Here is a 27,247-nt window from a genome sequence, read left to right on the forward strand (position 1 = left end):
AGCCCTAGGGGTTAGACACCCTTATTTTCATGACAAATATTTCGATAATATTACACGATATTGGTTGATATATTTTGATATTTATCGTTTATCTGTCAATTGACATCCTGCAACGATAATGTTACGCTTGATGTAACGGCAATGAGCTATATAGATAGAGGAGTGCCCGAAAATAGAACGGTAAATACTTTTTAATATCGAATATTGGAAATATTTCGCAATATATCAATTGTGTCTTACCCCTAGACTAAGCCTGTATTGGTGAGATCTGGCGTAGGCGTAGATTACATTTGTTATTTACGATCTTTTGACATGTTACTCCTGACATGCGTGGCGTTTTTACTACGCCTTTGTATTCATCATATAGTTTGATACCAGGTTTGATAGATCCCCCACTCTTGTGCCGTTGACTGATGGACTATGCACAGTTGCACAGCAACCACAGCAACATTATGCTATCGATCTTGGCCTATTATTGACGTTTCGTACATACGATTCGGTAATGAATGTGCTATTTGGTTAGAAAATATTTTCAAATTAGTTGTGTTCATTCTTCATTCGTTGTGAAATATAAAGGTGTTTTTTATTAGTGTCCGGGCTACGTTTATGAGTGAGTGTGTCCATTTCTAATGAAATCCTTCCATCGTTTCGTGATGTTAGGTTTGCTCTATGACATTGAATTATTGATGTTCCAAATTAAATTTACTAGAAAATACGAGTGCAAGTGAACTCAAATCTCTTACTTAATAATTTACCTAAGAATGCAGTTTAATCCGAACTGGTGTGTACGTTTCTTATCACAATAACAGTTTTAGCCTGAGCTAATTTAAAAAAAAAAAACAAACAGGTGTAAAACAATTTTATACTCAGTGAAAAGGGAAAGTTGTCATAACATAAATTCTCAAATCTTTTTTCACTGCAGTTGAAGAACTTGAAGTTAGTTTTGGCACTACCACAACCTTCCAAAAACATAACTACATCAGGTATGTACAGTGTTTATTTTTCTCAGGTGTCATAATCAATCTTTGAATATTTTCTCAAAGACTAGTTGTGGACTCAAATGTAAAATCTAATAACAGTTGCGCGTTAAGTAGGTATTTTTTGAGTCTGTTGTTCAACAAAGAAGACTATAAATTTCGCTTCCCAGGAGGAGTATGTAATTTGATAATATTTTTCCGCCGCGCAAAAAAACTTTCTTCATCGTGAATTGCATATCACTTTGTGTATGCTATTTGTAGTTGCCGTATTATTAAGTTGCGCTCAGCAGTTTGGCCTACAACGCATCTTACTTTTCATAGGATGTAAATGAATGCCAGCGCTTTCACCTTCCTAAAGTTGGCAAAACAATGTGACTGAACCTGTTTGTGTCGCCAGATTCAACAAGGGTTCAACTCTGTGGTTCAACTTTTGATTTCGGGCAGTTTACATACAAAAAACAGCTATCGGTTTATTGAAAACCATTAGAAGAGCATGCATAAATGACGTAGGTTTTTCTTAGGTTCCCATTTAGCATTTCGTCACAAAGTTGCAGATCCTTCTCTAGCTTAATAACAACTACCTCCGATGGCATTTTTTTTTTGCAAATTCTGTTAGGGGCCATCCACATACCACGTGGACAGCTTTGGGGGGAGGGGGGGTGGTGGTTGACTAATGTCCACGGTCCATACAATTTTTTTAGAATTTATATGGGCAGTTGTCCACGGAGGGGGAGGGGGGGGGGTCAAAATCGTTAAAAATCTGTCCACGTGGTATGTGGGTGGCCCCTTATTAAAAATCATCAATAAATAAGAAAAACCCAGAAAGTATTAAAAATGTCCAGAACAGACAAAATAGTGGTAGAAAACAACAATAACAAATCCATTACAGCATCAGCCATAATTGGGTTTTTTAGCTATACATATCAGTTTTTTATATCATCTGAAAGTTATGCATTTTCTAAGTAAAACGTGGTTTAAATTTTCCATCGTTGTCCTTCTGCTCGATATCTGCTCGAAATCGCTACAACGACAGTTCGCCCATACCAACTGTCATTGTAGCGATTTAGAGCGATTTTTTTTTCTTCATTTAAAAATCGAAGGATAATGATAGAAAGTTTTTTAAAATTACGTTTTGCTCAGAAAATTACACTCTTTCAGATGATATATAAAAATCTGAAATCCGTGAATAGCTAAACAACCCAATTCTTAATTTCATATTTGCTACGTGGATTGGCTCCCCCCATTATTTCATCACAAAACTGCCAACCCCCCTCTCTCCCATGGAATGCTACGTCATTTATTAATGTTCGCTAATAGCTGTGAATCAAGCAACAACCTCTATCAGGGTCCAAGAAATTGGACATTACAGGAAAGCTGGTTCAAAAAATCACAGGGGTTGTGTGTAAAGCCACGACCACAAAGTTGACGTAGAACTACATACAGCTGTTTATTACAATACTCGCATTGTTGCATTTGAGAGTGACCGCAAGTGATGAGTTCGAAGCAAATTTATCCTTAATGTTAATAATTTTCATCCAACACTAATAAAATAACTCTGAAAATTATGTAGTGACCCTAAAAAGATTCGAAGTAGCAACTAGGGTCGATTTATGGCCTCTGAAAATCATCCCGATTCGGAAAAACTCCTGTCAGGTGGTATTTGGTCATTTATGGCTGATTTGCAGATCGAAAGTTGCCACTTGGGGTCGATATCCGGCTTTTAGGCATCGGCCCTCTGTGCTATCCCCAACAGTGATAAGACATTTTTTGCTAACACACTGGAAAGCTGTTTTCACACTGAAAATTTGAGAGCCGTATATTTTTTTAATGCCAGCATCCCAAAACGTTTGTGTGTTGTCAAAATACGGCAACTTTTCATTGAAGGAAGTTTCGATTGATGTATCTGCTACTGATGTCCGCTACCGCAAAAATGTATAATACTAGATAAAGTGCCACTGCACCAGCCTGCCCTGTCACTATCACTGATGACCGCTTCCACTGCTGCTGCTGCTGAGTAAGGACTGTCCTAATAGCTGTTCAAAACTAGTATGACTAGTTTAGGCAGAAGCACACTTTTTTAGGCCAAATCCCGATACACTAGGTCTATGATTCTGACGACCGTGTTTGGGAAAGTAAGCATTAGAGGTCGAGTTCTGCGTTTTAACAAGGTTTGGCAATATTATGTAGTACAATAGTTCGAATAATTAAATTACAATTTTCGTGCGCAGGCTTTCGCTCGTGAATGTAGAACTACCGTCGCCTCTGTCATTCGTTTGGCGATGTTATTTTGTTTTTTACTTCTGTCTACTTTGTTCTATCTATGTTGAGAAATATTATTACAAGGTCAAAACAAGTAATTTCTAAAATCTCCTCACACAACGTGCGTAACTCTCATTTCTAGAAGAAATGAGTGACTCAATTTAGTCCTTATTATAGTTAGATGACCTACCAAAATTCATTACAAAAAGCAATCAAAACCTAGGGATACCATCCCGGTCGAAGGTAGAAATCAGGACACCCTTTTTTCGGCACAAATTTGATCTAAGCCTAAGACCTTCTAGCTTGTCATGAGGTACGATACTGGCCTAACAAACAGGTTGTCATTGCTTCAAAACCTAACAGCTACTGTTCTGTATACTCATATTTATAGATTTGAAGAGGCAGATGAATGAGTAGTATGATTGTAGAATGATTGTTAGAGAGGCAGGCTGTTGCAGTGGAAAAATATGACATCGGTTCAATTTTGTTGAAACCGCGGGGCATTCCAAAGGCCTGCGAGCGTTTCGCGGGACGTATTTTGTTAAAACGCGGGTCTGTCTCGTCATGTCACAATTACTAGATGTTTGACGATTTCAAAACCTAGAAGATTTCTCTCGTCACTTCGTTGAGATTGTTTCCCGAAATTATAGAAGCTACGCTACAAAATTTACTATTTTGAGAAAATCAGGACAAATGCTAGAATATGAAAAATAAATGAGGACGCTCACAATCACAAAATCAGGACATGTCCTGCTAAATCAGGACAGATGGTATCCCTATCAAAACCTTACCATTTTTAATTATTAAGGTCAATAAAGAACTTACTGGAGTTTTTAGGTCTAGATAAAACTCCAAGTGAACTAAGGTCTCGAATGATTGATAGCTGATATGACATTAATCTGTTTTGAGGTATTGTCGTGTTTATAGTATATCCACAGACAGACGTCCGAGCTGTGTTCCAAACTTGTGTAATGTTTTAGTACTCCTGTACACCTGCGAAAAAAATTGTAGCAAAAAGGTGACCATGCGATACAAGTGATTTATAACGCATTTTTCTTTAAATTTTCGATCAATGTTGTTCTCGAACGGTTGTCTGTGGTATATTTTCTGGCCAAAAGCAGGAGACTAACATCAACTCACTAAAAAACTAGACGTCAAAGACAGTTCTTTTTCGAAAGAAAAAATACCAGTTTGCGTTTTTTTTTCTCGATATCAAATCATTCATAACACATCGATTACAAGATGAGCATACAAGCGGGAAATAAACGATGCAATGAGATCTGAACACTTGTTGATTGCGTGTATAACACGTGAATAAAAAAAACAACTTGTTAATTTATGTTCAGTATATGTATTTTACCGTGTATTCAACGTTGTTGTTCATGTTGTTCGTTGTAGTACAACCACTGTTAGTTTAAAATATCGCAAAATCTCATATAAAATGTGTGATATTTTATATTATTATTTACATTGAGTTAAATGAAGTCTGATAGCGTCATCCGAGAGATACGCAGCGCGCAAAAAACCGCGTAAATTCCGGAATCCGCGTAACAAAAGCCTTTCGAATAAGTTTTTGTTAGAAAAACATTTTTTTCTTCAAGAGTTCGCACTTTGGTTTGTTCAGAAAAGTTTCAAGTAACTAAATTGTCTATCTTATTCTTAAAAAAACTGAGATAACCGATATTTTTTAATATCACTTTTTGTTTTTGGAAGACAAACTCAGTGTAACCTTTGTTTTTACAATAATTTTTTTGCAGTGTATGATTCCAGATTCATTTTTCCTAATTTTTTTTCTTAAAAGTACAGACAATTTTCTAAATTTCATCCCTTAACATCTTTTTTCTATCTCTTCATCATTGTTCAAATATATTGATTCATACAACAAATTTCAACCCTTTTCAAATGTTAATACAGGTTAATTTTCAAAAAAAAAGTAGTTCCTTAAGGCTCTAATACACTCTTTGACCAAGCGTCAAATATTTGCCACTTTTTGACAGATAAAAATTTGGTCAAAGATAATTGTTTGTCACTCTCCAATTTTTAAATGGGGCAAACAACAAAACAATGATGTCAAATAAATTTGATCATAATGTCAAAAGGTCAAATATTTAACCATTGGTCAAAGAGTGTACCCTCCCAGCTGGTCTCGAGGTACGATGCTGGCCTAACAAGCCAGTTGTCGTAGGTTCGAGTCTCGGCTCGGGAGAGACTGTTAGTGTCAGTAGGATCGTTGCGCTAGCCCCGCAATTGTCCTGTACCTTTAACAGTTGGCTGCGAAGTCTGTGTATAATAAACAGAAGGTCGAGTTCCGAATCGGAATGTAGCACCAAGGCTTGGCTTGGTCAAAGAGTGTAATACAGACTTTATGGTAGTAAAGTCTTTTGACCAATGGTCAAATATTTGACCTTCTGATATAATGGTCAAATTTCTTTGACATCATGATTGTAGTTTGCCCGTGTTTGCCACATTTAAAAATTGGTGAGTGACAAACAATTATCTTTGACCAAATTTTTTTCTGTCAAAAAGTGACAAATATTTGACGCTTGGTCAAAAAGTGTATTACAGCCTTTAGCTCAAAGCCCTCAAAGTTTGGACGACTGTTACTGAAAAGTTCCAATCGAACTGCCAAAACTCGTTCCAATCGAACATAAGAATGTTTGACATGTCAAGTCTTAGTAGATGGGAAGTATTGTGATTTAGCAATAAAAAATGCGAAAAATCTAGAGATGAAACTCGATTGTAACAAAAAAAAAACATTAAATTCCAGAAATCTTCACGATTTTTTATTTTTTAAATGGTTACAAAAATCATAACGCCATAGACGACCTTTCTATTGTCTCTGATCTTCTGCTTCTGATTAATTTTTAGTTTTGTTTTTCCTCAATGTTGACAACTGAATGAGATTCTGAGTTACTACGGCTGTTGGTGATACATGGAATTTCGAACGGACATTGGGTAGCTTGTTCGGAGTGACCGTAATCAATCCACATACTATCCGGTGGCTCACTTGCCACTTGAGCCACAAACTTATACACAGGTCCCGGTAACTTTTAGTGCTTTTTCATTCTCCGTAATTAAAGTGGAACTGCAAAACTTTTTTTTTATTCGTATTGATATTTTCAAAACGCCAAACTTACGCTACAAAGACGTGTCATTTCTGTTATTAGAAAATCCTCTGGTAATTCACAAAAGTCATTTCGAGTTAGTTGAAAAATTGCGTGAAAAAGAGTCAAGTTTTAGATTTAAACTCAAATAACTCAACATGCTTTGGTGGTATTGGTACAAATCTATATTTACAGATTTTAAAAAAATTAAAAAAACTCTGTTTATCCTCTTTCCAAAACTGCTAGAATATTGAAAATCGGTCAAGAAATGACTGAGTTTAAAAACAATGTATGCGCTGAAGTCAAAAAACCGTATTTTGACCATAACCTCAAATTTTATAGGTGTTTGGAAAATTTCTAGTATGAGAGAATGTTACACTCAAAAAGACCTACAACCTACACTAGGTCACTTGAGAAGCTCTTGCATTTTTCTCTATTTGTAGCACCGTGATATAATTGTGCGATAGAAGCCAAAAATTCTGGTTTTCATAAAAAATATATAACTCAGCTAAATATTCACCGATTTTCACAAAACCACTTTTTTTTATTCATCATTGAATATACTTTCAAAATTTTAGTGCATTCGTCAGATTTTGGGGGTGTTTGGAAAGTTTCTAGTATGAGGAAATGTTACACTCAACAAGACCTACAACCTACACTAGGTCAATTCAGAAGTTCTTGCATTTTTTTTTTCATTTGTAGCACAGTGTTATTGGTGAATCAAATTTCACTTGAGCCTTTGAAACTGAATAGTTTCTGGCATGAATAATTGCACATTTTAATGCTTCCAAAGCAATCAATATTTACTTCATTTTGCAGATCTAACTCATTAGTGAAATTATTCTCAATATGAGTTTTAGATCTTTACGAACTAGCCGTGTGATAATTGAAAACAGAGCTCATAGTGTTTAAAACTGATTCATGTGATATGGAAAAAGTTATTGGAAGATGTTCAGAATCAAAATCAACATGTGTGATCAATTCACTACATACATGACTTTGATCTGTTAGGTGTCATCCACAAATTAAGTAAGGTTTTTTTATTCGAAATTTTTGCTACGATCTTAGCGAGAAATAATTCAACTATTTATTTTAGTTTTGTAAGTTTTTGTTTGAAGTTTAAATTTTTTAGTTTTACGTAAGATTTTCTCGAATCCCCCTTTCCTTCTTCGTAAGCATTCGTAAGAAATTTGAATACCTCCCCCCTCCCTCTAAACCCTTACGTTATTTGTGGATGACTCCTTGGCACCAAATCGATCGTTGATGGATTTCTCATAGAAGAACAACATGTAGGACTATTTGGAAATAAAATTGAATAATATCCTGAGGAACAATCATTGAACAAAATTTTGCCATTGGAATCATCGAATTGCTTCAAACATGGAATGCCTGTCACAGTGCCTTGCCTGTAACATGGCGTTCATAATATCGAACATTACCTGTTGCAGAAAAGAAAATTAACTTGCCGTAATGAGTCCCAGGCAGTTGATATTAACCAATGTATTTTAGTTTTTCGCCGTTTTTTGTGCTATCCCACATTAACGGTGATTTTCGAACTTCCAAGATTTGTTGGTTCGATCTGCCTACAATTGTAGGGTTAGCAATATGTCTTAAAGCTTGTTTTGATTGAGAAATCGAATTTTGTTCAGCTTACCTTGTCCCAACAATAGCTCAACGGACTGGGCATTGGTAAAAGTTTGACATATGGTTGCCGTTACAATTGACGCAACGAAAATTTTTATTCTCTTTCACTGGACATGTGTCCTTTTTGCAAGAAGAGTTTTCACAAATCAAACATTTTGGGTCCATGTTACAGAATTTAGATCCTTGGCCATATCGTTGGCAAATACGGTATTGAGTGATATACTTGTCACCTCCGCCAAGTTTCCTATACATCACCCACTTTACCTGCACATCATAGATAGCATGCGCATTTAAAAAAAAGTGAATACGGTGTTGAGTGATATGCTTGTCACTTTCGCCAAATTTCCTATACATCTCCCACTTTACCCGCACATCATAAATAGAATGTATGTTTTCAAAAAAAAAAAAATGTTAACCTGCGGTTTATTATTTAATTAAAAAAGAAAGTTATAGTTCTCCGACTGTTTTCGCCTTGTGATCTTTGTTTCATAAGAATTACTCGGGTAGGGGCTATGGGTAAAATCCGTCAAAGTAATTTTGATCTCATCAACGGTTTGATTGTTGGTGAGTCCTTTCAAAACCACCTTGATCGGCTTGGCGCACAGTGGTCGGAAAGGACTAAAACCAAAACGAAATTAATAACTACTAAGGGTTGCCTCCTAGATGAACGATGTCTTCTCGAATGTTGATCCTGAAACTGTTGGCCATCTTTTGGTAATGGCTATGTAGTTCAAAATTTCACCACTAGGTTGGCGCTGTCGCTAACTTCTCAAGGAAGCATAATAGAAGGATAAAGAAAGTTTGTAGAGAATAGTATTTTGAGACACTCTTCTTTGGATATGAAGTTAGTACCTGATGTATTTTTCGAGAAATTTAGCAATTAATATTAAAAAACATGATTTCACGATCCAGGTATATCGAGCAAAGCTAAGGTACGCGAAACGGCTATCAATATTTAGGTAGTTTGAATTTTCATTTTATGACTGGCGTTCTAAGCTAACATTGCTTGCTAAAAAATGGCCGCTTGCGCGTCGCATGCTCGTTTTTGTTTTTGATATTGTGAAAGTTTAGGCGAAAATTGTACAGAAAACTGAACTCCGGAATCCCTAAAAAAACCGCGTTAATTCCGGAATCCGCGTAAAAAAACCGCGTAAATTCTGGAATCCGCGTAAAAAAAATGCGTAAATTCCGGAATCCGCGTGAAAAGCGACCTTAGTGTATATATGTTTTTTTAGACTCCAACGGATCGGACCGGACTCTGTATCCAATTTTACGGACTCCACACGATTGCTGTTCAATATATTTCAATTTCAACCGAATTTTGAATCGAAACTCAGGAGCTAGTATTTTTGCATGAAATGTTAGAATCTCATGATTCTAAACACTTGATTCTAATTTTATCACACCAAACACAGTATCGATTATTCCCAAAGCAGGTATTTTCTTTCTAACGATTGCTAGAGTTGCATTTACTCATTCTAAAAATAGTCTACTAATGAATTCACAGTGTGAATTGAGTTCTCACCAAAAATCGCAATGCATGTTTCATGTCTGTTCGATGGTCGTTAATTGTGTATTATTTTTGCTGTTTTGTTTTTGACTCGTTCCAATAATAATTCGATAGCGTTTCTTCATTTATTTCATTTTTTGTTGAGCAAACGGTAGCAAAAAAACTGCGAGAATGGTATATTGTTTAATGCAATGTTAAAATTCGCGGAATCGTGGAGCCATGTTTCTTTCATCGCATGTACCGTCATCCGGGGTGAGATTGTGCCAAAAAATGATGTTTTTTTGTTCTCAAGCTTGTAACGCACACATTTAAGCAAAGAATTCGATCGAAAATACACCAATGCATTCTAGAATGTTTTGTTAACAACTACAACAAATATGGTTAAGTTACAATAAACTATAATTTTGCTAAAAATACATGAACTTTGGCTCAATCTCACCCCTTCTATGGGGTGAGATTGTGCCAAAAACAAAAAGTTGAATCTAATACCTGTTAAAAGAACAGTAGTGTGTCTACGAATAATCCACATGAATAACATGATAAAACAGTAAGTATAGGGACAACCATAAACAACGTGGACTTAACGGGCTTCAGGGGGTTGATCAGAAACTATGTTTCATATAAATTATAGAAACATGTATGGCTGGATCAAATTGATACATAGAGTAATAAGTTATGAGAACGTGGCTTATAGACAGTCTCTATACACATAGTGGCGTCTTCAGGTAGCCTAAAAAGGGTAAACGTTAAGACATGAAGTTTGAGAAGACTTTTCGTTTCAATTATTATGTGTCATTGACATCTGTATATTCCATTGAAGATCTCAAAACTTCTGGAAACGTGCCCACAACCCTCCTTCTTCGCTTTAAAAGTCATCAGTTTATATAGAATTGGTGTACAAAATTTTGTTACATTCCATAAGTAATGTCAATCATTGAAAATTTCCATCTAATAAATGAGAACAGTAAGCTTCTCAAGCTTTTAGTCATTAATTCAAAGAATACCATAGCTAGACAACATACCTTATGCTGTGGGAAAAAACATACCCTATGTAAACAACGCAAGTGTTTTGGTGTATACTGATATAAATTTGTGGTGAATGTGAATTCCGCACACTGTGACGTCTATATAGCTTGGCACAATCTCACCCCAAAAGGACTCGAAAAGTGTACAGTTTGGAAAAACATTATTTTCTAAGCCGGCACAGGCTCAATGCATAATATTTCCTCAACACATTGGAGACGGCATCCTAACGTACCAACTGAGCAGTAAGTTGATGTGATTTCTTGATCGGGTTGGTTTTCCTGGGACATTTTTGGATAACGTTATTTGCCCATTTTTTTCACCCTGTACTCTGAAACATTCTTTAAGCGAAACAGTTCACTGATATTATCCATATTCCATTTTAAGTTGTGAATAAATATGTCTTGTTTCATAAAGTATTGAATTTGAGGTATTAGGTTTTGGAAATCTCAAGTAATTTAACACACAAACATTTCCCGTTTTGGCTCAATCTCCCCCTTCGTGGCTTAATCTCACCCCGGCAGACGGTAGTCTTAATCTTGTCTAGTTGAACTGGGATCAGTTTTTATATAGCAAAAAAACCATTAGAAATATATTGAATTTTTGCTTACAACAAATGATTGCATATATACTAGAGTCGCTTTTTACGCGTAAATTCCGGAATCTGCGTAAAAAACCGCGTAAATTCCGGAATCCGCGTAAAAATAACCGCGTAAATTCTGGAATCCACGTAAAAAAAACCGCGTAAATTCCGGAACCCGCGTAAAAAAAGCCTGCGTTAATTCTGAAATTCGAGTAAAGAGGAACCGAAATCCAAGCAAAAAAAAATACCGCGTAAATTCCGGAATCCGCGTAAAAAAACGCGTAAATTCCGGAATCCGCGTAAAAAAACCGCGTAAATTCCGGAATCCGCGTAAAAAACGCGTAAATTCCGGAATCCGCGTAAAAAAGCCGCGCAAAAAACGCGTAAAAAGCGACCTTAGTGTATTGTTGCAACAAACGAGTTATATATTTAAATTATTAATTTATTTGAATTGTTTATGTAATAACCTAATTAGGTACCCATGAGAATAATGATTGTTTTATAATCCGATGTTATAACCGTTTATGACAGCGATAACCATAGAGCCATCAGAACATCACGTTTTTCTCAAGGTTGCTTTTTTATTTTCGAGGCAGGTATCTTCTTAGTTTCAATACTTCCACGGACACACTCGATTATATGCTTTGTATCGGAGCATTTCGAAATCTATGTACAACTACGTTTCATTACTATCCTGAAAGCAAGTAACAGTAAATTATCATCACAATGAAAAGTTTAATTTTTGTATCTTTCAGTTATTTTTAAATTTGACTACAATACCTTTAACATTTTCTGCGTATGTCATTAAGTCAAAGATCATCAGATAAGATTTACTTTCGAGTGGTTCGTGGGGTATGGTCACGTTCCTGGAAATGCGGGTTGTATACCATTCAGAATTCCGACGGGCGCATTGTATATGTAGTTGATCAGGTATATATATATATATATATATATATATATATATATATATATATATATATATATATATATATATATATATATATATATATATATATATATATATATATATATATATATACACCTATGTATATATAAATATATAAAAAATAAAATAAATAGTATGTGGCAAAAAATGTAGAACACGTGACACATGTCTGTAACTGCAATATTGAAAACCACAATTATATCACTCGTTTTATTTTTCCAACATAATAGTTTCCCTTCACCCTTCTGTCTGAATATGTGCTATTCGGGGAAACTCTAGTGGAAACACAAAAAGCTGAAATATTCAAGGCAGCATCCATGAATTACGTGACGGGAGTAGTGAGATTACCCTTTAGCGTTACGAATTGTTACATATATGTGGGGGGAAGTGGGATCTCGTAATTTCACTCCAAAAGCAAGCATTTTAATTAAGCAATGCAGAGCAGAGCTAAACACATCAATTAAAACATTTTTGACCAAAATGTCTCCGATTATCCGATATCTTTGCTTTTTTAAGGGGCTCTCCTCATTTGTCGGAGGCCGTTTTTCTTGATATGTTTTGGTTGAAAAAAGTCACACAGAGATAAAGTCTTTTGCATTTATGTAAAGGTAGGTTTAGACATGAGAAAACATTTTTTATAGAAAAAAGGTGGACTTCATGGCGGCCTTTGCTAGATGGCGTGCGTGATTGAAAAATCTACTTAAGCTATTTAGACCGAATTACATTTGTTTTAAGGATATTTAAAATACGCAACTATTCCATCACAGTTATCAAAAATGTCTTTCAAAGCGAGAAGCCACTGTATTGTATTGAGATGCTTGAAAATGCGTTGCGGTACCAAGTTTGAAAGCCCATATCTTTTTAACAAATTATAATGATGGCTCGAAACTTCCATGAATGTTTTAAAATTACGCCAAAAAAGCTTGTGATTTTTTTTGTGCTTCATTTCTATAGACTGTTCCTAAAATTATAAATACATCTTTCTTGAATAAAACAAAAAATACAGGATTTTTCGGGTCATTTTATTCTGAAATATAGATAATAAGTGTTTTCTTTCCAGTTTTAATTCAGGTTGGGATTATTTTTCGTAGGATACGCGAGTTCTCTAATTTTTCTTCTAACTATACTCATAAGCTTTTGCACAGTGTGTTCTCCGACCATTTTTACCACTTTAGGCCAATCTTTTTTAAATTTTTCAACATTGTCCGCTGGTTTGACATATTTCCTCAGCTTTGCCTTGGTCAAAGCCCAAAAAGTTTCAATAGGGCGAATTTCAGGGCAGTTTGGAGGATTCATCTCCTTTGGGACACATGTGACATTATTTGTTTCATACCACCATAGTGCATCCTTAGAGTAATGGCAGGAAGCAAGATCGGGCCAAAAGATCGGAGGATTGTTATGCTGCTTAACCATGGGTAACAACCTTCTCTGCAAACACTCTTTCACGTAAATTTTACCATTCGTTGTGTCATTCGTAATGAATGGACGAGATATTTTCCCACATCCACAAATGGCCTGCCAAACCATAACCTTCTTGCCGAATTTTTCGGTGTAAATGGCTTTCACTGGTCCAGGGACATCCTTTTCCTTCGGTGATGTATAAAATTGCGGTCCTGGCAGAGTCTTATAGTCCAGTTTTATGTAGGTTTCGTCATCCATGATAACACACCCCATTTTTTTGGTCAGAAGTTTGTCATAAAGCTTCCGAGCTATCGGTTTCACAGATTCAGCTTGTTTTGGATTTCGTTTTGGCTGCTTCTGCTTCCGACGGATCTGCAGACCCATTCTTCCCTTGGCACGCATAACGTTACTCGCCGAGGTTCCAAGCTTTCTCGCCACATCTCGTACTGATACTGAAGGATGCCGCTTGTAGTATTCCTTAAACTTTTTGTCCATTGTGGGATCAACAGGCCCGGGTTGTCTACCACGTCTTGGGGCATCAGTAAATGTGCACTCTTCACAATACTTCCGCAATGCGGTTTGAACTATCTTCTTCTCTGGCTAATTTTCTTATAGAAAGACCACTCACGATGCCCCATTTGTGCACAATTCGCTTTCTTTGCTCGGGAGAAAGGCCACACATTTTCAAAATTTCGCACTAAATGTTAGAAAAAATGACAGCATCTGTTTCTTTTGGATGTAAACAACAGGACGCAGCCAACGTTTGGTTGAATACTGCACGTTATTTGAAATGACGGTTGATCGTAAGTGTATTTATAATTATCGGAACGGTCTATATATGAAAATTTTGTATATTACTTGGAAAACTGCAAATTTAAGGTACATGTTCGCATTTTTATGAATAAATGTCTGTAAAAATTATGAGAGTAGTAGGTCACTGCTCCAGAAACTATATTGGAAACTTGGGTCTGTTATACAAAAAATATGCGATTGTTTAAATACCTTAACAAACAGTTAAAAATCGCGAGATTTTTTTCCAGTTTCTTGAAAAATGTAAACCTTTTTTTTTTTTTTTATTTTTTTTTTTTAAGGGGGGATTTGTTAGTAGCTTAAGTATTTATGATAAATATTAGTAAATAATGAGTATGTGTGTCCAATCACAAATGGTGACTTCTCAACACTTAGAAATTTGTAATTTTGATTGTTAGGATTTGTTTGCTTTCGCAATTAGGACTTATCATTCGTAGGGATTTAAACCTACTTGTCAGGAAAGGGGAAGTAAACTTACAACTAACTTAATTGCTAACTTATTGGCTATAACGAGAGCTTATCGTAACAATTGAGGATTGCAACGATTTTTGTCGAAAATTGTTAATAATTTTATTTGACATAGCTTCTAATGGTTCAACACCAGTAAGTCTATGTAATTCGAGTGTACCAAACCAAGGAGGACGCTTCAAAATCATTTTCAGAATTTTATTCTGAATCCTTTGGAGCGTTTTCTTCCTTGTTGAACAGCAACTTGACCAGATCGGTACAGCATAAAGCATTGCTGGTCTAAAAATTTGTTTGTAAATCAAAAGTTTGTTCTTTAAACAAAGTTTAGAATTCCTGTTAATGAGAGGATATAAACATCTCGTATATTTGATGCACTTGGCTTGTATACTCTCAATGTGCTCTTTGAAAATAAGTTTTTAAAAATGTAAACCTGCTGATTGGGTGTCCTCCTCCACACCACCAGACATGCCAATGGTACAGTCTTTTTTTTTCAATGTCTGCTAAGGGTTTTTCTTCCCCGTTGCTGTTTGTTCGTGATACCTATCGTGCTGGCAGTCCGTTATATTGAGAACGTATTGGCAACAGAGCATCATAAAAGGAAACGAAAAAATGTACTCCGTGTTTCGATTCGGCATTAGAGTCATCCCAGTATTGTGGGCCAGTCTACACTTTATATTGGTTTTTAACATATTTAAATAACTTTTAATAGTCAAAATTAAGTTTAGTGAACGTGAACAACGTTCACCAAACTTAAATTTGACTATTACAAGTTATTGACATGCGATAGAAACCAATACAAAGTGTATTGTCCCATAATACTGGTTGGCCCAAAATACTGGGATGCCTGTATTTGAAGGATGGCTTCGGGATTGCGAATGTAGAAAAGAGAAGAAGCTGGTTTTTATATAGACGGTCGTGTCCGTATTACACAAACAGCGCGTGTCGGTAACAGCCTGAATCCACTGGAGACATTTTCCCTCTCTTTTTTCATTTGCCTATGAGAACGTCGGGTGATGGCTGTTAAAAAAAGCTGTGGGAAGAAGAAGCGTAAGAGCTGCTCGGCACCTTGCCGACAGCCTTCGTGCAAATAAAAGCAAACTCGACAATCGAACTGTGCACTGAAGGATGTGTGTATCGCATACCGAATGTTATATGCAACCATACATGCTATCGTCGACATGGGAATAAGGGGAACAGCAAAGAAAAAAACACTCGTGTATGGGGAACTAGAGGGCAACCTTGTAGTCGAAATATTTTTTATCTGTCGGCTGTCTTTATTTTGCCAAAACAACACTGTCTTAGAGGGACGCTCTCGGATGTCATCAAAAAAATGTCATCGCTCGATACATTTTTCCCCTGCACACATCCAATGAGTACGGGGTCTACCACAGAGTTGCCGACCCCTGTAGGGCTCTCTGCTGAATATTATCTTCACCGGCATTCGCGCCACGTGTTGGTTTTCTTAGTACATCTCGTAGTTCATGCGCCTGTACCAGACACCATTCTCCAACTTTCCGCCAAGTATGAAACGCAGGATCCTATGTTTGAAGACTCCGAATGCTCGCCGGTCGGCCTCCTTCATCGACCAACACTCGTAACCGTAGAGTAACACCGGGAGGATCAGCGTCCTGTAGAGCGCAAATTTCGTGCGGGACTTCAGCTGGCTACGTAAACCGTAAAAGGTCCTGTTTGCGGCTGCTATCCGTCTCTTCACTTCGCGGCTAACATCGTTGTCACACGTCACTTTATATATGCCCCCATCTATCACAATTTCAGTACCAAGACTCGACAAACTTCCACGCTCTCTACCAGCCACCATGTACTTTGTTTTGGTAGAGTTGATGATAAGTCCAATTCTCGCTGCTTTCTTTTTAAAAGGCACGAATGCCTCTTCCTCTGCTCCACGGTTAATACCGGCGATATCAATATTATCCGCAAAGCCAAGAAGCATATGAGACTTCGAAATAATAGTACCGCTCCGTTGCCCGCCAGATCTCCGTTTGCACCCTCCAAGGCAATATTAAACAACAGATTCGAGAGCCCGTCACCTTGCTTCAGACCGTCGAACGGGTCCAAGATTACCCCCGCTATCCTGACGCATGATGAAAAACCATCAAGGGTGGCACGAATCAGCTTTACCAGTTTAGTTGAAAAACCGTGTACAAGCATAATCTGCCATAACTCGTTGCGCTTAACTGAATCGTATGCCGCCTTGAAGTCTATAAACAGTCCGACCTGTGCGTTTGCATCCCCGATGACGATATGACAATTTTAATATCATTAATATCATGCTTTGGGCACTCTCCATATGTTTTATCAGGAGCTCAGGAGCTGCCGTGTTGGGTGTATTAGGTTATTGGTTTAAAATCTTCAATAACCAAATAGTAATAATAAAAAAATCTCTATTTTATCAGCCCAAACAAAAGGCGACAAAATCGGGTAACCACTGTAATTAATTTATATTTTTTTTTTATTTTGATTGTATGGTTAATTCCGTGATGAGCATTTCCAAAGAGAATAATTTTTAACCAGATTTCCTACTTCAGTGGGTTTTATAAACGGCATTAAATAAAATACTAGCCAGTTTATATAATTTCGATTCAGATAAAATGTTTATCTAACATTTGTAAACAAATATAAAAGAACCTTCGACGCATTTCATGTGTACATGAAAGCCTTATCATGTGTACGGATGATTTCAAGTGAGGAATAAATAACCTAAAAACAAAACAAAACATTCCCTGACAAGTTTGGAAAAACAAGGGGATTTTTGAAATTTAGCCACAGTGTAAGCAGTTCAAGGTTTTGATAAATTGCTCAATTCCAACGGTCTTTTGAGATTTTGGAAACGTAAAAATAACTCTACTCCAAAAAATTCCTGCCAACAATCGTCAATGAGTTATTCAACGGACTCGTTGTGTATTTATTACTACATAGGTTGTGATGATGCTAAATGCAGGTTCCGCACAAATACGCAAATGTTCGTTGTTAAGCGTAGTAACAGAGAAATTAATTCCCACTCATCAATGTATTTCTCGAACCATTTGGAAATAATCAAACATGGAAAGGCTAACGCTAGAAATGCTTCTGTGACGCCAATTCAATGAGTTTATTTCAGCTTAGAATTATATACTGCTTTTTCCCGTCACTGTACACTATTAACTCTGGTAAGTTATTGGGTTCGTTTGTATAATACATTAAACAGTGTTGCACATTCACAAGCATTATGGTTTCAATATTCAAACTGAATAATCGTTGATCCTCCTGTCATTCACATTAAGTACGTTTCCGGATAGCCTCTTAGTAAGATGTTCATTTGTTAAAGCTATTCAGTGGGAAAAGAAGTCTAGTCTAGTCCTATACAAAAATAGTCGGCTGTGAAGTCCTTCGGATAGATAGGTACATTTTTTGAGGAAGGTGTACTTATTACTTGTCACTCTTGTTCGAAATTCTATCATTCCATAAATGTGTTATATCAATAACACTTTACCTGGGTATGTTTTTTTCCGTGGAGAGAAAAGTTAATTTAACGCTCTTAGCAACAGCATTGATTCTATGCTGATATCTCTGAGCAGCATCCGCTTCCAAGAATATGCGTAAAAGCCAATATATGCGTATTCATGTAACAGTCTGCTGCCGCTTTTCTCAACGAAACTGTATGTAATTAATAATATTTCCAATGATCAGTGTGCGCTTGAGTGAAGTATAACCATGCGGCTTAGCGTAACTGCACAAGAATGTGTTTTTTCGTATTGAGATTGGGCGTACAGTTGAATGTCCCTTAGATATAAGCAGTGCTTTTTGTTAGGTTTTAACACTTTTTCTTCGTCAAAAAACGTAATATTAAGTCGATTGTTGGCGCGCAGCTGGCAGAACCGAAATCTATTAGCATACGACATGGTAGAGTTGATTATAGTCCGTGAAGGATGTCATGTTCCAACAACGCGGTAGACATAGAGGCGTTTCTGTAAAGGCAATATTAAAATATTTTAGGTTTTTTCTTCGTGCAGCTTTTCGTTGATGCGGTTTTTCAGAACATTACCATAATAATATAACATTACCAAAGTTTGTTGAAATGATTATATTTTGCACGGATAAACTAAGAATATTATTCAACTTATCATTTATTATAATACATTCAGTTTCCGACCAATGTATGTTATAAATTAGCAAAACAATATTATTTATATCATATACTAAAGGACATTTTCGGATCCTACATCTGAAATTACACACTAACAAAAAATTATCAATGAAAATAAACCTCTAGGTCCGGTACTACGTCACAATGCCATATTCGTTCACTCGTTTGCAGGACAGCTTAGTAACTCATTGACTTGATTGCCAATCTCTTCTGCTTTTTTTCTTTCGCAGGCAGGTTTTACTTGGAGACCATCGCTGTTCCGTCGTCTACTGTTAGGTGGGTGGGGTCTGCAGAGTGGCGGAACCATATTGTGAAGAAACAGATCCCCGATCGCCTGCAATCGTGGCGACGAGCTCATCAGTATCACCTGAGCAGTGCTGCAGTAAAGAAGTGATCCTCAGTGTCGCGTCCGTGCTCCTCAACAGTGGCCGAACAAAGCCAAGTGTTTTCCAACAAAGAGAGTGGTAATTTTTGATCAACCAAGTCTCGGTGGATCATTTGGGGTACAATACGTGTGAAAGTAGTGGTTCGTTGAAGAAGTGAAGTGAAGTGAAGTGCATAATAAAAAATGAGGGTTGGTCGATTGTTTAGAGCACATGGTGAATTTTGTGCATCGCACCCGTGGGAAGTGATAGTGGCATTGGTAACCTTAACGGCTTGCATAATAACATTCGACAAAGGAAGCGTAGACCCGTTCCAGCAAGCTGCACGCTCCAATACCGGTAGGCCTTGTCCCAGTTGGCGTTTCAGTTCGGTTGGCATTGATAATGGTTTCCGGTGTGAAGACTTGGAACAGAACGGAATCGATGTGATATTGATGACTATCGTGAGATGTTCGGCGATTCTCTATTGTTACTACCATTTTTGTAACCTTCAAAAGCTGGGTTCCAAGTATATTTTAGGTAGGTGGTTGTTAAGGCATATGTTCAAAAATTTAGTTTAATTTTTTTCGGCTAAGCCCGTAGCCAATTCTAGAGGTGTTAGTTGATGGAATTCAGATTGGTTTATTTATTCACATTACTTGTCGGTTTGTAAGTTGTTTGGTTATATGTATATTGCATGTGAATACAATTGTTTACAAACATAGATATACATGGTGTAGATTTAAGTGACATCGCAGGAAAAGTTGACCCTGTTGTGCCTAATGTCGATTTTTTTTCGAAATGTACCAATTTTATAGATCTAGGTATAAAGTAAGCGTAAACTGAGCCAAATAAAACACGCAAATATCTATTGGGTTGAAGTGGATGGATAATACAGATAACCCTCCAGCCTCCCTCAAGCAGATTTTTTGGATTATTTTCAACGGTTAGACTAGCGCAAAACTTTCAACTACACATTACCAAAAATGAAATTTCCATTTAATACAAATGATAGCACATAACGGTTTCTAGCACATAAAGTGAAAAACATATACAATTTCACACCGTTAACCCTATCCCCGCGGAGAGAAATCAGTTTTTACATCGACAAATGACATTCAAACTCTTATTACTCAGCAACTGCATGCATAATTAGCACAAACTATATTGCATGTTGAAGATCAATCTGTTCTCTAACTGCTCAGAATATTTTCATCGTTAGAAATTTCAAGTATAGTTGTTTAACTGTTTTCAAAGTTTATATGTCAGGTGATGCCATATGGCATCTCCCGCGGGGAATAACCATGTTTGTATGTTATGTGATTTAAACTTAAAGCTTTTAATATAAATCTGCATGCAAATTAACAATATATTCATTTACATTCCATGTGAATATAATGCCAAACGAAATATTACATGGTTTTCAATGCTCCATTAATGTGCATTTAAACCCATGTAATTTTTTTCACTGTGTATGTCAAGCAAAACTTTAATGTTGCCAAAAATCAAGTTTTTCTAATGTATAATTTTTAAAGAGAACTCGATTTCTTGAACCCATTAGCGATACATATTTTTTGCGGTTTTTCGATATCTTATAATTTCCAAATTCTTTCATTCGTTTAACTTTCTCCTCTTGCACCCGGTGCTTTGACCTAAATTTGGATGGCATCATATATATATATATATATATTCGACGAAACAACTGACTACATAGGAAATGCAACATTCGTGTGAAAATTGGGCCGTTATGATGGGTCACGTGACTATAACGAATCTACTCATGTTTTTGACATCTACGTACGCATGGCCATGATTTTGAACGGTAGTTAGCTATCAAAAGGTTTATAACAACTTCGCACCTGAACACTACTTCTCATTCAGGGTCAAATTATATTTCACGTATTACAAGTTTCGAAGGAGTTGATGGATGTTTGCCACTTTGCAAGCATCGCGTGTGAATTAGTTTTCGGGGATTTATATTCAGTGCCGTTTTGTTGCCGCCAAAATTTTTCTTCTGTTGTCTGCAATTGAAAATTAATAATCAAATGCTCAATGCAGCTTTATTCGGACGATGAAACTTCAGCAGCGATGAATAACCTAAAACTCGGGTATTGTACATTATGTATATATTTTATTCAGTGTGTCTATTTATTTAATTTATTTTTTAAAGCAATAATTATATCGTGAAAAATAACCTTATGTAAGTCACCCTAGCATAGGGGGTTTTTCGTATAAATCATGCATAAAAATATTGTTTTGTTCAATATGTTTGTATATTACGTACTGAATATTGCAGCCATTGCGCCCAAAGAAACAAAATACATCTTGTGTTGAGTTTGGTAAAAAAAATCGAATAATTGTAGATATTCATTCGCTAAGCTAAACTCAAAATTGAAGTAAAAACTTTACTGTATGCATCTTTCGATTGAAAGTGAGAAAAGCTAGTACTGTAACAGATTTTAAATTTGCTTTCTCGCTATCAAGCTACTTTACTAGATGTGAATGATACGACAAACCGGTTCTCAGGTATGGTAGTGCATATTTGATTGCTTCCAGCCACTTCTCATTTAAGTGACGTAGATCGGCAAGTAATGAACACTTGGGTAGGTTGTAGGTAGGCGAATTAAATGAGCGTATTTTCAAACCCAAAATCAGGCAACACTTTGCAAATAGGAATTTTCAGTGTCCTTCCGTCTTATTAGTTCTATCGTAGAGAGCAATAGAGCAACTACATGTCAAACATTGCATCATATAGATTTCCTTCCGATAAATCTTCTCACATCATCTGAAACGGGTAAATTAATATAATAATTTCATTACCTGCAATTTCATTTGGCTGAAGACACCATTTCAATCAAACAAGCCGTTTTTCTGATATAGAAATTTGTATCCATCAGTCACCATTTTGGATAGACCGTTTTCAAAAAGCAGTCGCGGAGAACTGATATCATTACAAACAATATCGCACGCTTAGCATTGGGGCTAATAGCGATCTCGATTAACTGGATTAGTTGAGAGAATTCGTTATCGATATTGTTTTTGGCACATTTTGCATGTGTAGGATAAGTACAACGATACACCGTGCCCCAGTGCTGAGTCGAGAAAATTTCCAGCTCGAAAAGATCCTCAACTCGATCGGGAGGGCGGGGGCCTAGTGTGGTTGGTAACGTCTCTGCCAACCGGTGGTTCGAATCCCACCGCCGACATAGGTGTCGATGGTTGTGAGGTGGCGTGATCCACTCACAACCAACCCAACTGGTCTAGATTCAATCCTAGCCGACACCGGGAGATTTTCTGAGGCGAAAAATCTCTGGGATCACGCCTTCCATCGCATGAGAAAGTAAAGCCGTTGGCGCCGGTCCGTTAATAAACGGGTCGTGAGTTAGGGTCCTGGGTGTGGAGTCGCCTCCCCGGGCGTCGGTGATTGGCCACAACAGTGGCGGAACTAGACCGACGGAAAATAAGCGAGAATAAAAAAAAAAAAAACTCGATCGGGAATCTAACCCGATATTACAACCGTGTGGAAGAGCTAGCCGACCGACATCGTTAACCACAGAGCCACGGGGACCACTGATATCATAAGATGACCTTTTTATCAAAAGAGAACAACTGTGAAAATATTCAGCGAAATCGGAAATGACATGCTAAAAAAATATTTTTTTTTACCTATTTTCTATGGAATGCCTCATACGAATGTGATCAATATCATGGAAATCATTTCGGAAGTATTTGTAAATAGTGTTCGACATCAGGAACAGTTAAGTCCACATTATCCGGTCTAAAATCGGATAGAACCGGAATCTCTAAAGTTCGATTTTATTTCGAACCGGAGCAACTGGGTATTGCTTCCAGGGTTCGAAGAAATTCGGTAGACAAATGAAACTCAAATTTTGATTTGATTTTAATCACAAGAAGCACATTTTTTTTTGTATGGACTTCCTCACTGCGACCAGAATTGTAGATCTATTATGAGATATGCCCGGGTGTCTGCTGTATCCTGCACTTCTGTTAATAGCAATACCGCTATTGAGAAGTGGCATGCTTATTATTATTGTTCATCAGTGCTTGTGTGTAATGTGATACTCTTCCTTACACGCTCACTGTTCTACTATACCGATACTCGTTCCTCTTGCCAAATATCACCAATTATAATTCCCTGGAGAAGTTTCGTCGTGCGTCCTTCTGGCCAGTTTTATTGATAAGAGGGACTTATTTTTTGTTAAGAGGAAGTCACGCAAAGGTATTGTAGATTTCAGCTTAAAGGAAGGGTAACTGGTGGGGAAGCCTGAGAATAAACCTATGCTTAAGTCCTTTTTGACATCGGATGGCCTGGTTCTACTAAGATTCGAACCCACGACCATCCGCTTGACAAAGCGGACCCTGTAACCTTGCGGCTACGCAGCTCCCCACGAGAAGCACATTTATATGGCGGGCTCTTTTATTTGCATTTTTATGAATGTGTAAAATTTCAATTCAAATGACATATTGTAAAGTGAATAGATATCAAATATTTTCTCGAACAGTGCTCGTTGTGCTATTCTGATAAATGTAATCAGAATCTTTTTTGCTGCGGTGCGGAGTATATCTTTAATAACATTAAAAAAATCAAAATTTTGTTATCAACTTTTCAGTTTTTTGTGAAATTTTCGTGGGAAAGAACTCATGCAGTTTTTTTAATTCTGTGTTTGTCCTTTTTACTAGATTTTGTTAAGAAGAGCTTCTTTTATGAGGTTTCTTAGATTTTTTCCTATTTCAAAAACAAACAGTAGTCTACAATACAACGCGAAATGGGCGAACGATAAAACATGAGTTTTTTTTATTTGAAGGAGACTTTGAGTTTGACTAGAACATACATGACTTTTTCACAGTTGTTTGGACTATTTAGATTTAATGATATATTTTGAAAGGGCGTTTCAGTGTTAGTAGGTGAAATCATTGAAAAATTGTAGGTATCACAAAAACTTTTATCTCAAATCTTTTATTTTCTTTATACGAGCTCTAGCCAATAATTACTAAACTTGTAAAAAAATTATATTGGAACGAAAAATTGCAACCTTTATTTTCAATAGTGAATATAAATAAATTCGTAAATTAAAACGATGAGAAATTGATGTCATTTAAAAACTTCTTGTAGGGGAAAGGGGGGCAGTTTTTTTATAGGGGGGGGGGAGTCTGTAATGATTTATTTATGTATTTATGTACTAAAATATCTATTCAGAATTAATATTGTGTGTTCTGCCACAAATGGTGACATTTCAACACTATTATATAAATATTTGTACGCTTTTTTTATATTATTGAATGTTATTAGCTTTCGCAGTTAAGTTAATGTAATTGTAGGAAAATAATTAAACCTACTTGTCAAGGAGAAAAAAAAAGGAATAAAATGAAACTTAAAATAAACTTAAAACTATCTTACTGACTATAAAGTGAGCTAAGAGGGGGGCAGTTTCGGACACTTTTTCAACCATGATTTTTAATATTTTTTTTATTATCTTTTAAAAAAAATCTGAATTCATCCTGGCTGTTGCTTTTTTGTCCGAATGTGCCTCGTGTGTGGGGTAGTTTCGGACAGTCCTGGGGCACTTTCGGACAGTGTTGAAAAACTTTTCTAGATTAATGAAAATTTTGTGTTTTTCAACTATTTCCTTCATAAAAGCAAAGACTGAGATCAGATGCTTTGCAAACTTCGAAACTCATCCTTTTATTTCAAATTTATTTCATAAAATAAAAATCGAGCAAACTGGCTATGAGGGGGAAAGGATACAAGAACTATGCCATTTTCTCGGCAATATTTGATTGGTTCAAAGTACAATGGCATTCGTGATTGTCAAGCAACAGCAAAATTGCTTCACTTACGCTGCTCTCTGGAACCTCATTCAAGTGTTCCAGAACATTGAGAAACAATTTTCCAATCGCCTTGGCCTGGTACGTCAATCCCGTCAATCCATAATTCATATGGGCACTTTCGATCGAATATTTCTCTAGAGACGTTTCTTCCACGTTCGTAAATACTTGTTCATCTGAGTTTTTAGACGAGAAGCTTTCTGATTTTTCCGTTTTTTCGTTTCTTTGATTTTTCAGACGACAGACCAAGGTACTTCATTTAATTCCGCAGGTATCAGAAGCGTGTCTCAAAGACATTGTTCTGTTAGAAACTCTTCCCAGCTCATCTTCGTTGATGCTTGCTCTATCGGTTTTTCTTTTGTAGTTCCGAACCATTTTTAGGACTGAGAATCAGTCTAAATCGATATTTGTTTATCAACAATCAAACACAAATTTGGTAAGTGTCCGAATGTGCCCCATGAATGATGAATTTTATCTAATAAATAAGGTCTTTGTTTCTTCGATGCTATCACGTTTTTTCTTTGTATTTGTATTTTCTTTGTATTTTCTTTGTAAATTTTTAAATCGTTCAGAAAGAACTTAGAGAAATACTTACAACTTTAAGCTCAAACGGTTGAAAACATTTTTGTGTGTTTTTTAACGCGTTAAGTTTTTACGCGGATTTCGGAATTTCTGTGGTGTATCACGCGGATTTCCAGTAACACAAGGGTTTTACTCGGATTATTTTGAATAAATTTTTTGAATTCATTCTGAACTTTTTTATTCAGAGTGCCAATTTAATTTAGGGACCTTGAGAACTGGCCCCAGCTCGAAAATATTTCAAGTCCCAAAATTTATTCCTGAGAACAAAAAAAAATGTTTAGCCATAACAAGCAATCTCGACGTTTCGTGCATTTTTAAGACATTGGGCATCAACAGTTTTTAATTCTGACAATTTAATATGCATTTTTTCGAAAGTGAAACTTTAACCGCTTTGAGGCTCTTCTTTTCGAAGTTTGGTTGAGGTTAAATTTTTAATGGAGACTTTTTTCGAGAAGACAACATTTCTAAGCCCTACCGCTGAATGAATATTTGGAGGTCAAAAGGCCCATACACTCCAAGAAATATTGAAAACACAACGGCAAGTTTACAGCAAAAAAAAGCAGAAGGAAACAGAAAAGCGTGAAAAGCTGAAGATTAACAATGATTTGGAGATGAGGGCGAAAGTTCAAAAATGTTTTATAGTGTGCTTATGTCAATTAAAAAAATGTTAAGGCGCGGTTTTATATGATTTTGACTACTTAATAGTATAAAGATAGATAAACTAAGACAGGATACAAAGAGAGAGGGATATAGGACAAGTCAAAGGGGATATATAGACATGTCATGCTTGATACATTTACTACACTTCCACTGGTAATGTTTTATAGTCGTTTGGTCAGGTAATTTACTACTTTTTTATAGTTTTTCCAAAAATCCTTCGAAGATTGAAGAGTCGTCGCTTGATAGACCTTATACATCAGAACACATATTCATACACAAATGCATCAGAGTAGAACGTTGTTATGTTGAGAGAAAACAAAAAAAACTTGATAGCAGAAAGCCTGTACGAGAGTAGAAATGACACATAAATTATAGATCTTGTTTCTACTACTACGGCTACTACAACTACACAAAATTAAGAAGTAGGTAATTATCACTTTCTAGATGAGTACAGAGCTTGCACAATGTGGTCTGGTCCACGTGAGAATTCGCCAAAACTATCAACAATTAATATTGTCATGAATCCTCCCCACATAGGAGACTGCCGAGATCAGAGTAGGAAAAGCTACAACATAGGTATCTGACTCTCATGATCTCCCTTAGCTCCCATCCGCCACCCGGAAGCACGCGCCCTTGTGCTGTCAAAGCTGAATCAACTTTGAGGCTCTATCTTGAAGAGTTCTGTAAAGCTATAAGAACCCCAGATTTGAGCTCAACCACCAAGCCCAGGGGGCAAAGCATAGAAAACGAATTAGAAAGAAAAAATTCTCCTACCAAATCGTCAGGTATGCGGGATATATTTTGTATTTTGAAAAGGGTGAAACTTCGAGCTTTTTTCTTATTACTTTGATATCTAATTTGATTTTTTTGGTTCACGACCACATTTTATGTTTATGTAAAGCAGGCAGCTTATGTAAATTTACGAGT

The 27,247-nt window shown here is 36.4% G+C and overlaps 1 protein-coding gene across 2 annotated transcripts in view; it reads left to right on the top strand.

The window, feature by feature from the left end:
- Positions 1–395: 395 nt before the first annotated feature.
- Positions 396–27,247, top strand: part of LOC129725609 (3-hydroxy-3-methylglutaryl-coenzyme A reductase) — a 55,547-nt gene continuing 28,695 nt past the window's right edge. The window contains exons 1-3 of one of the 2 annotated variants that reach the window (XM_055681640.1): positions 396–781; positions 923–983; positions 19,100–19,771. In XM_055681640.1, the coding sequence (XP_055537615.1) occupies positions 19,438–19,771 (334 nt within the window). In that variant the 5' untranslated portion in view covers positions 396–781; positions 923–983; positions 19,100–19,437. Of the gene's footprint in view, positions 984–19,099; positions 19,772–27,247 lie in introns of both variants that reach the window. The other variant, XM_055681630.1, reaches the window with a different exon arrangement.

This window comes from Wyeomyia smithii, chromosome 1 (genome assembly GCF_029784165.1).
Source record: "Wyeomyia smithii strain HCP4-BCI-WySm-NY-G18 chromosome 1, ASM2978416v1, whole genome shotgun sequence".
In the NCBI taxonomy this organism is placed as follows: Eukaryota; Metazoa; Arthropoda; class Insecta; order Diptera; family Culicidae; genus Wyeomyia; species Wyeomyia smithii.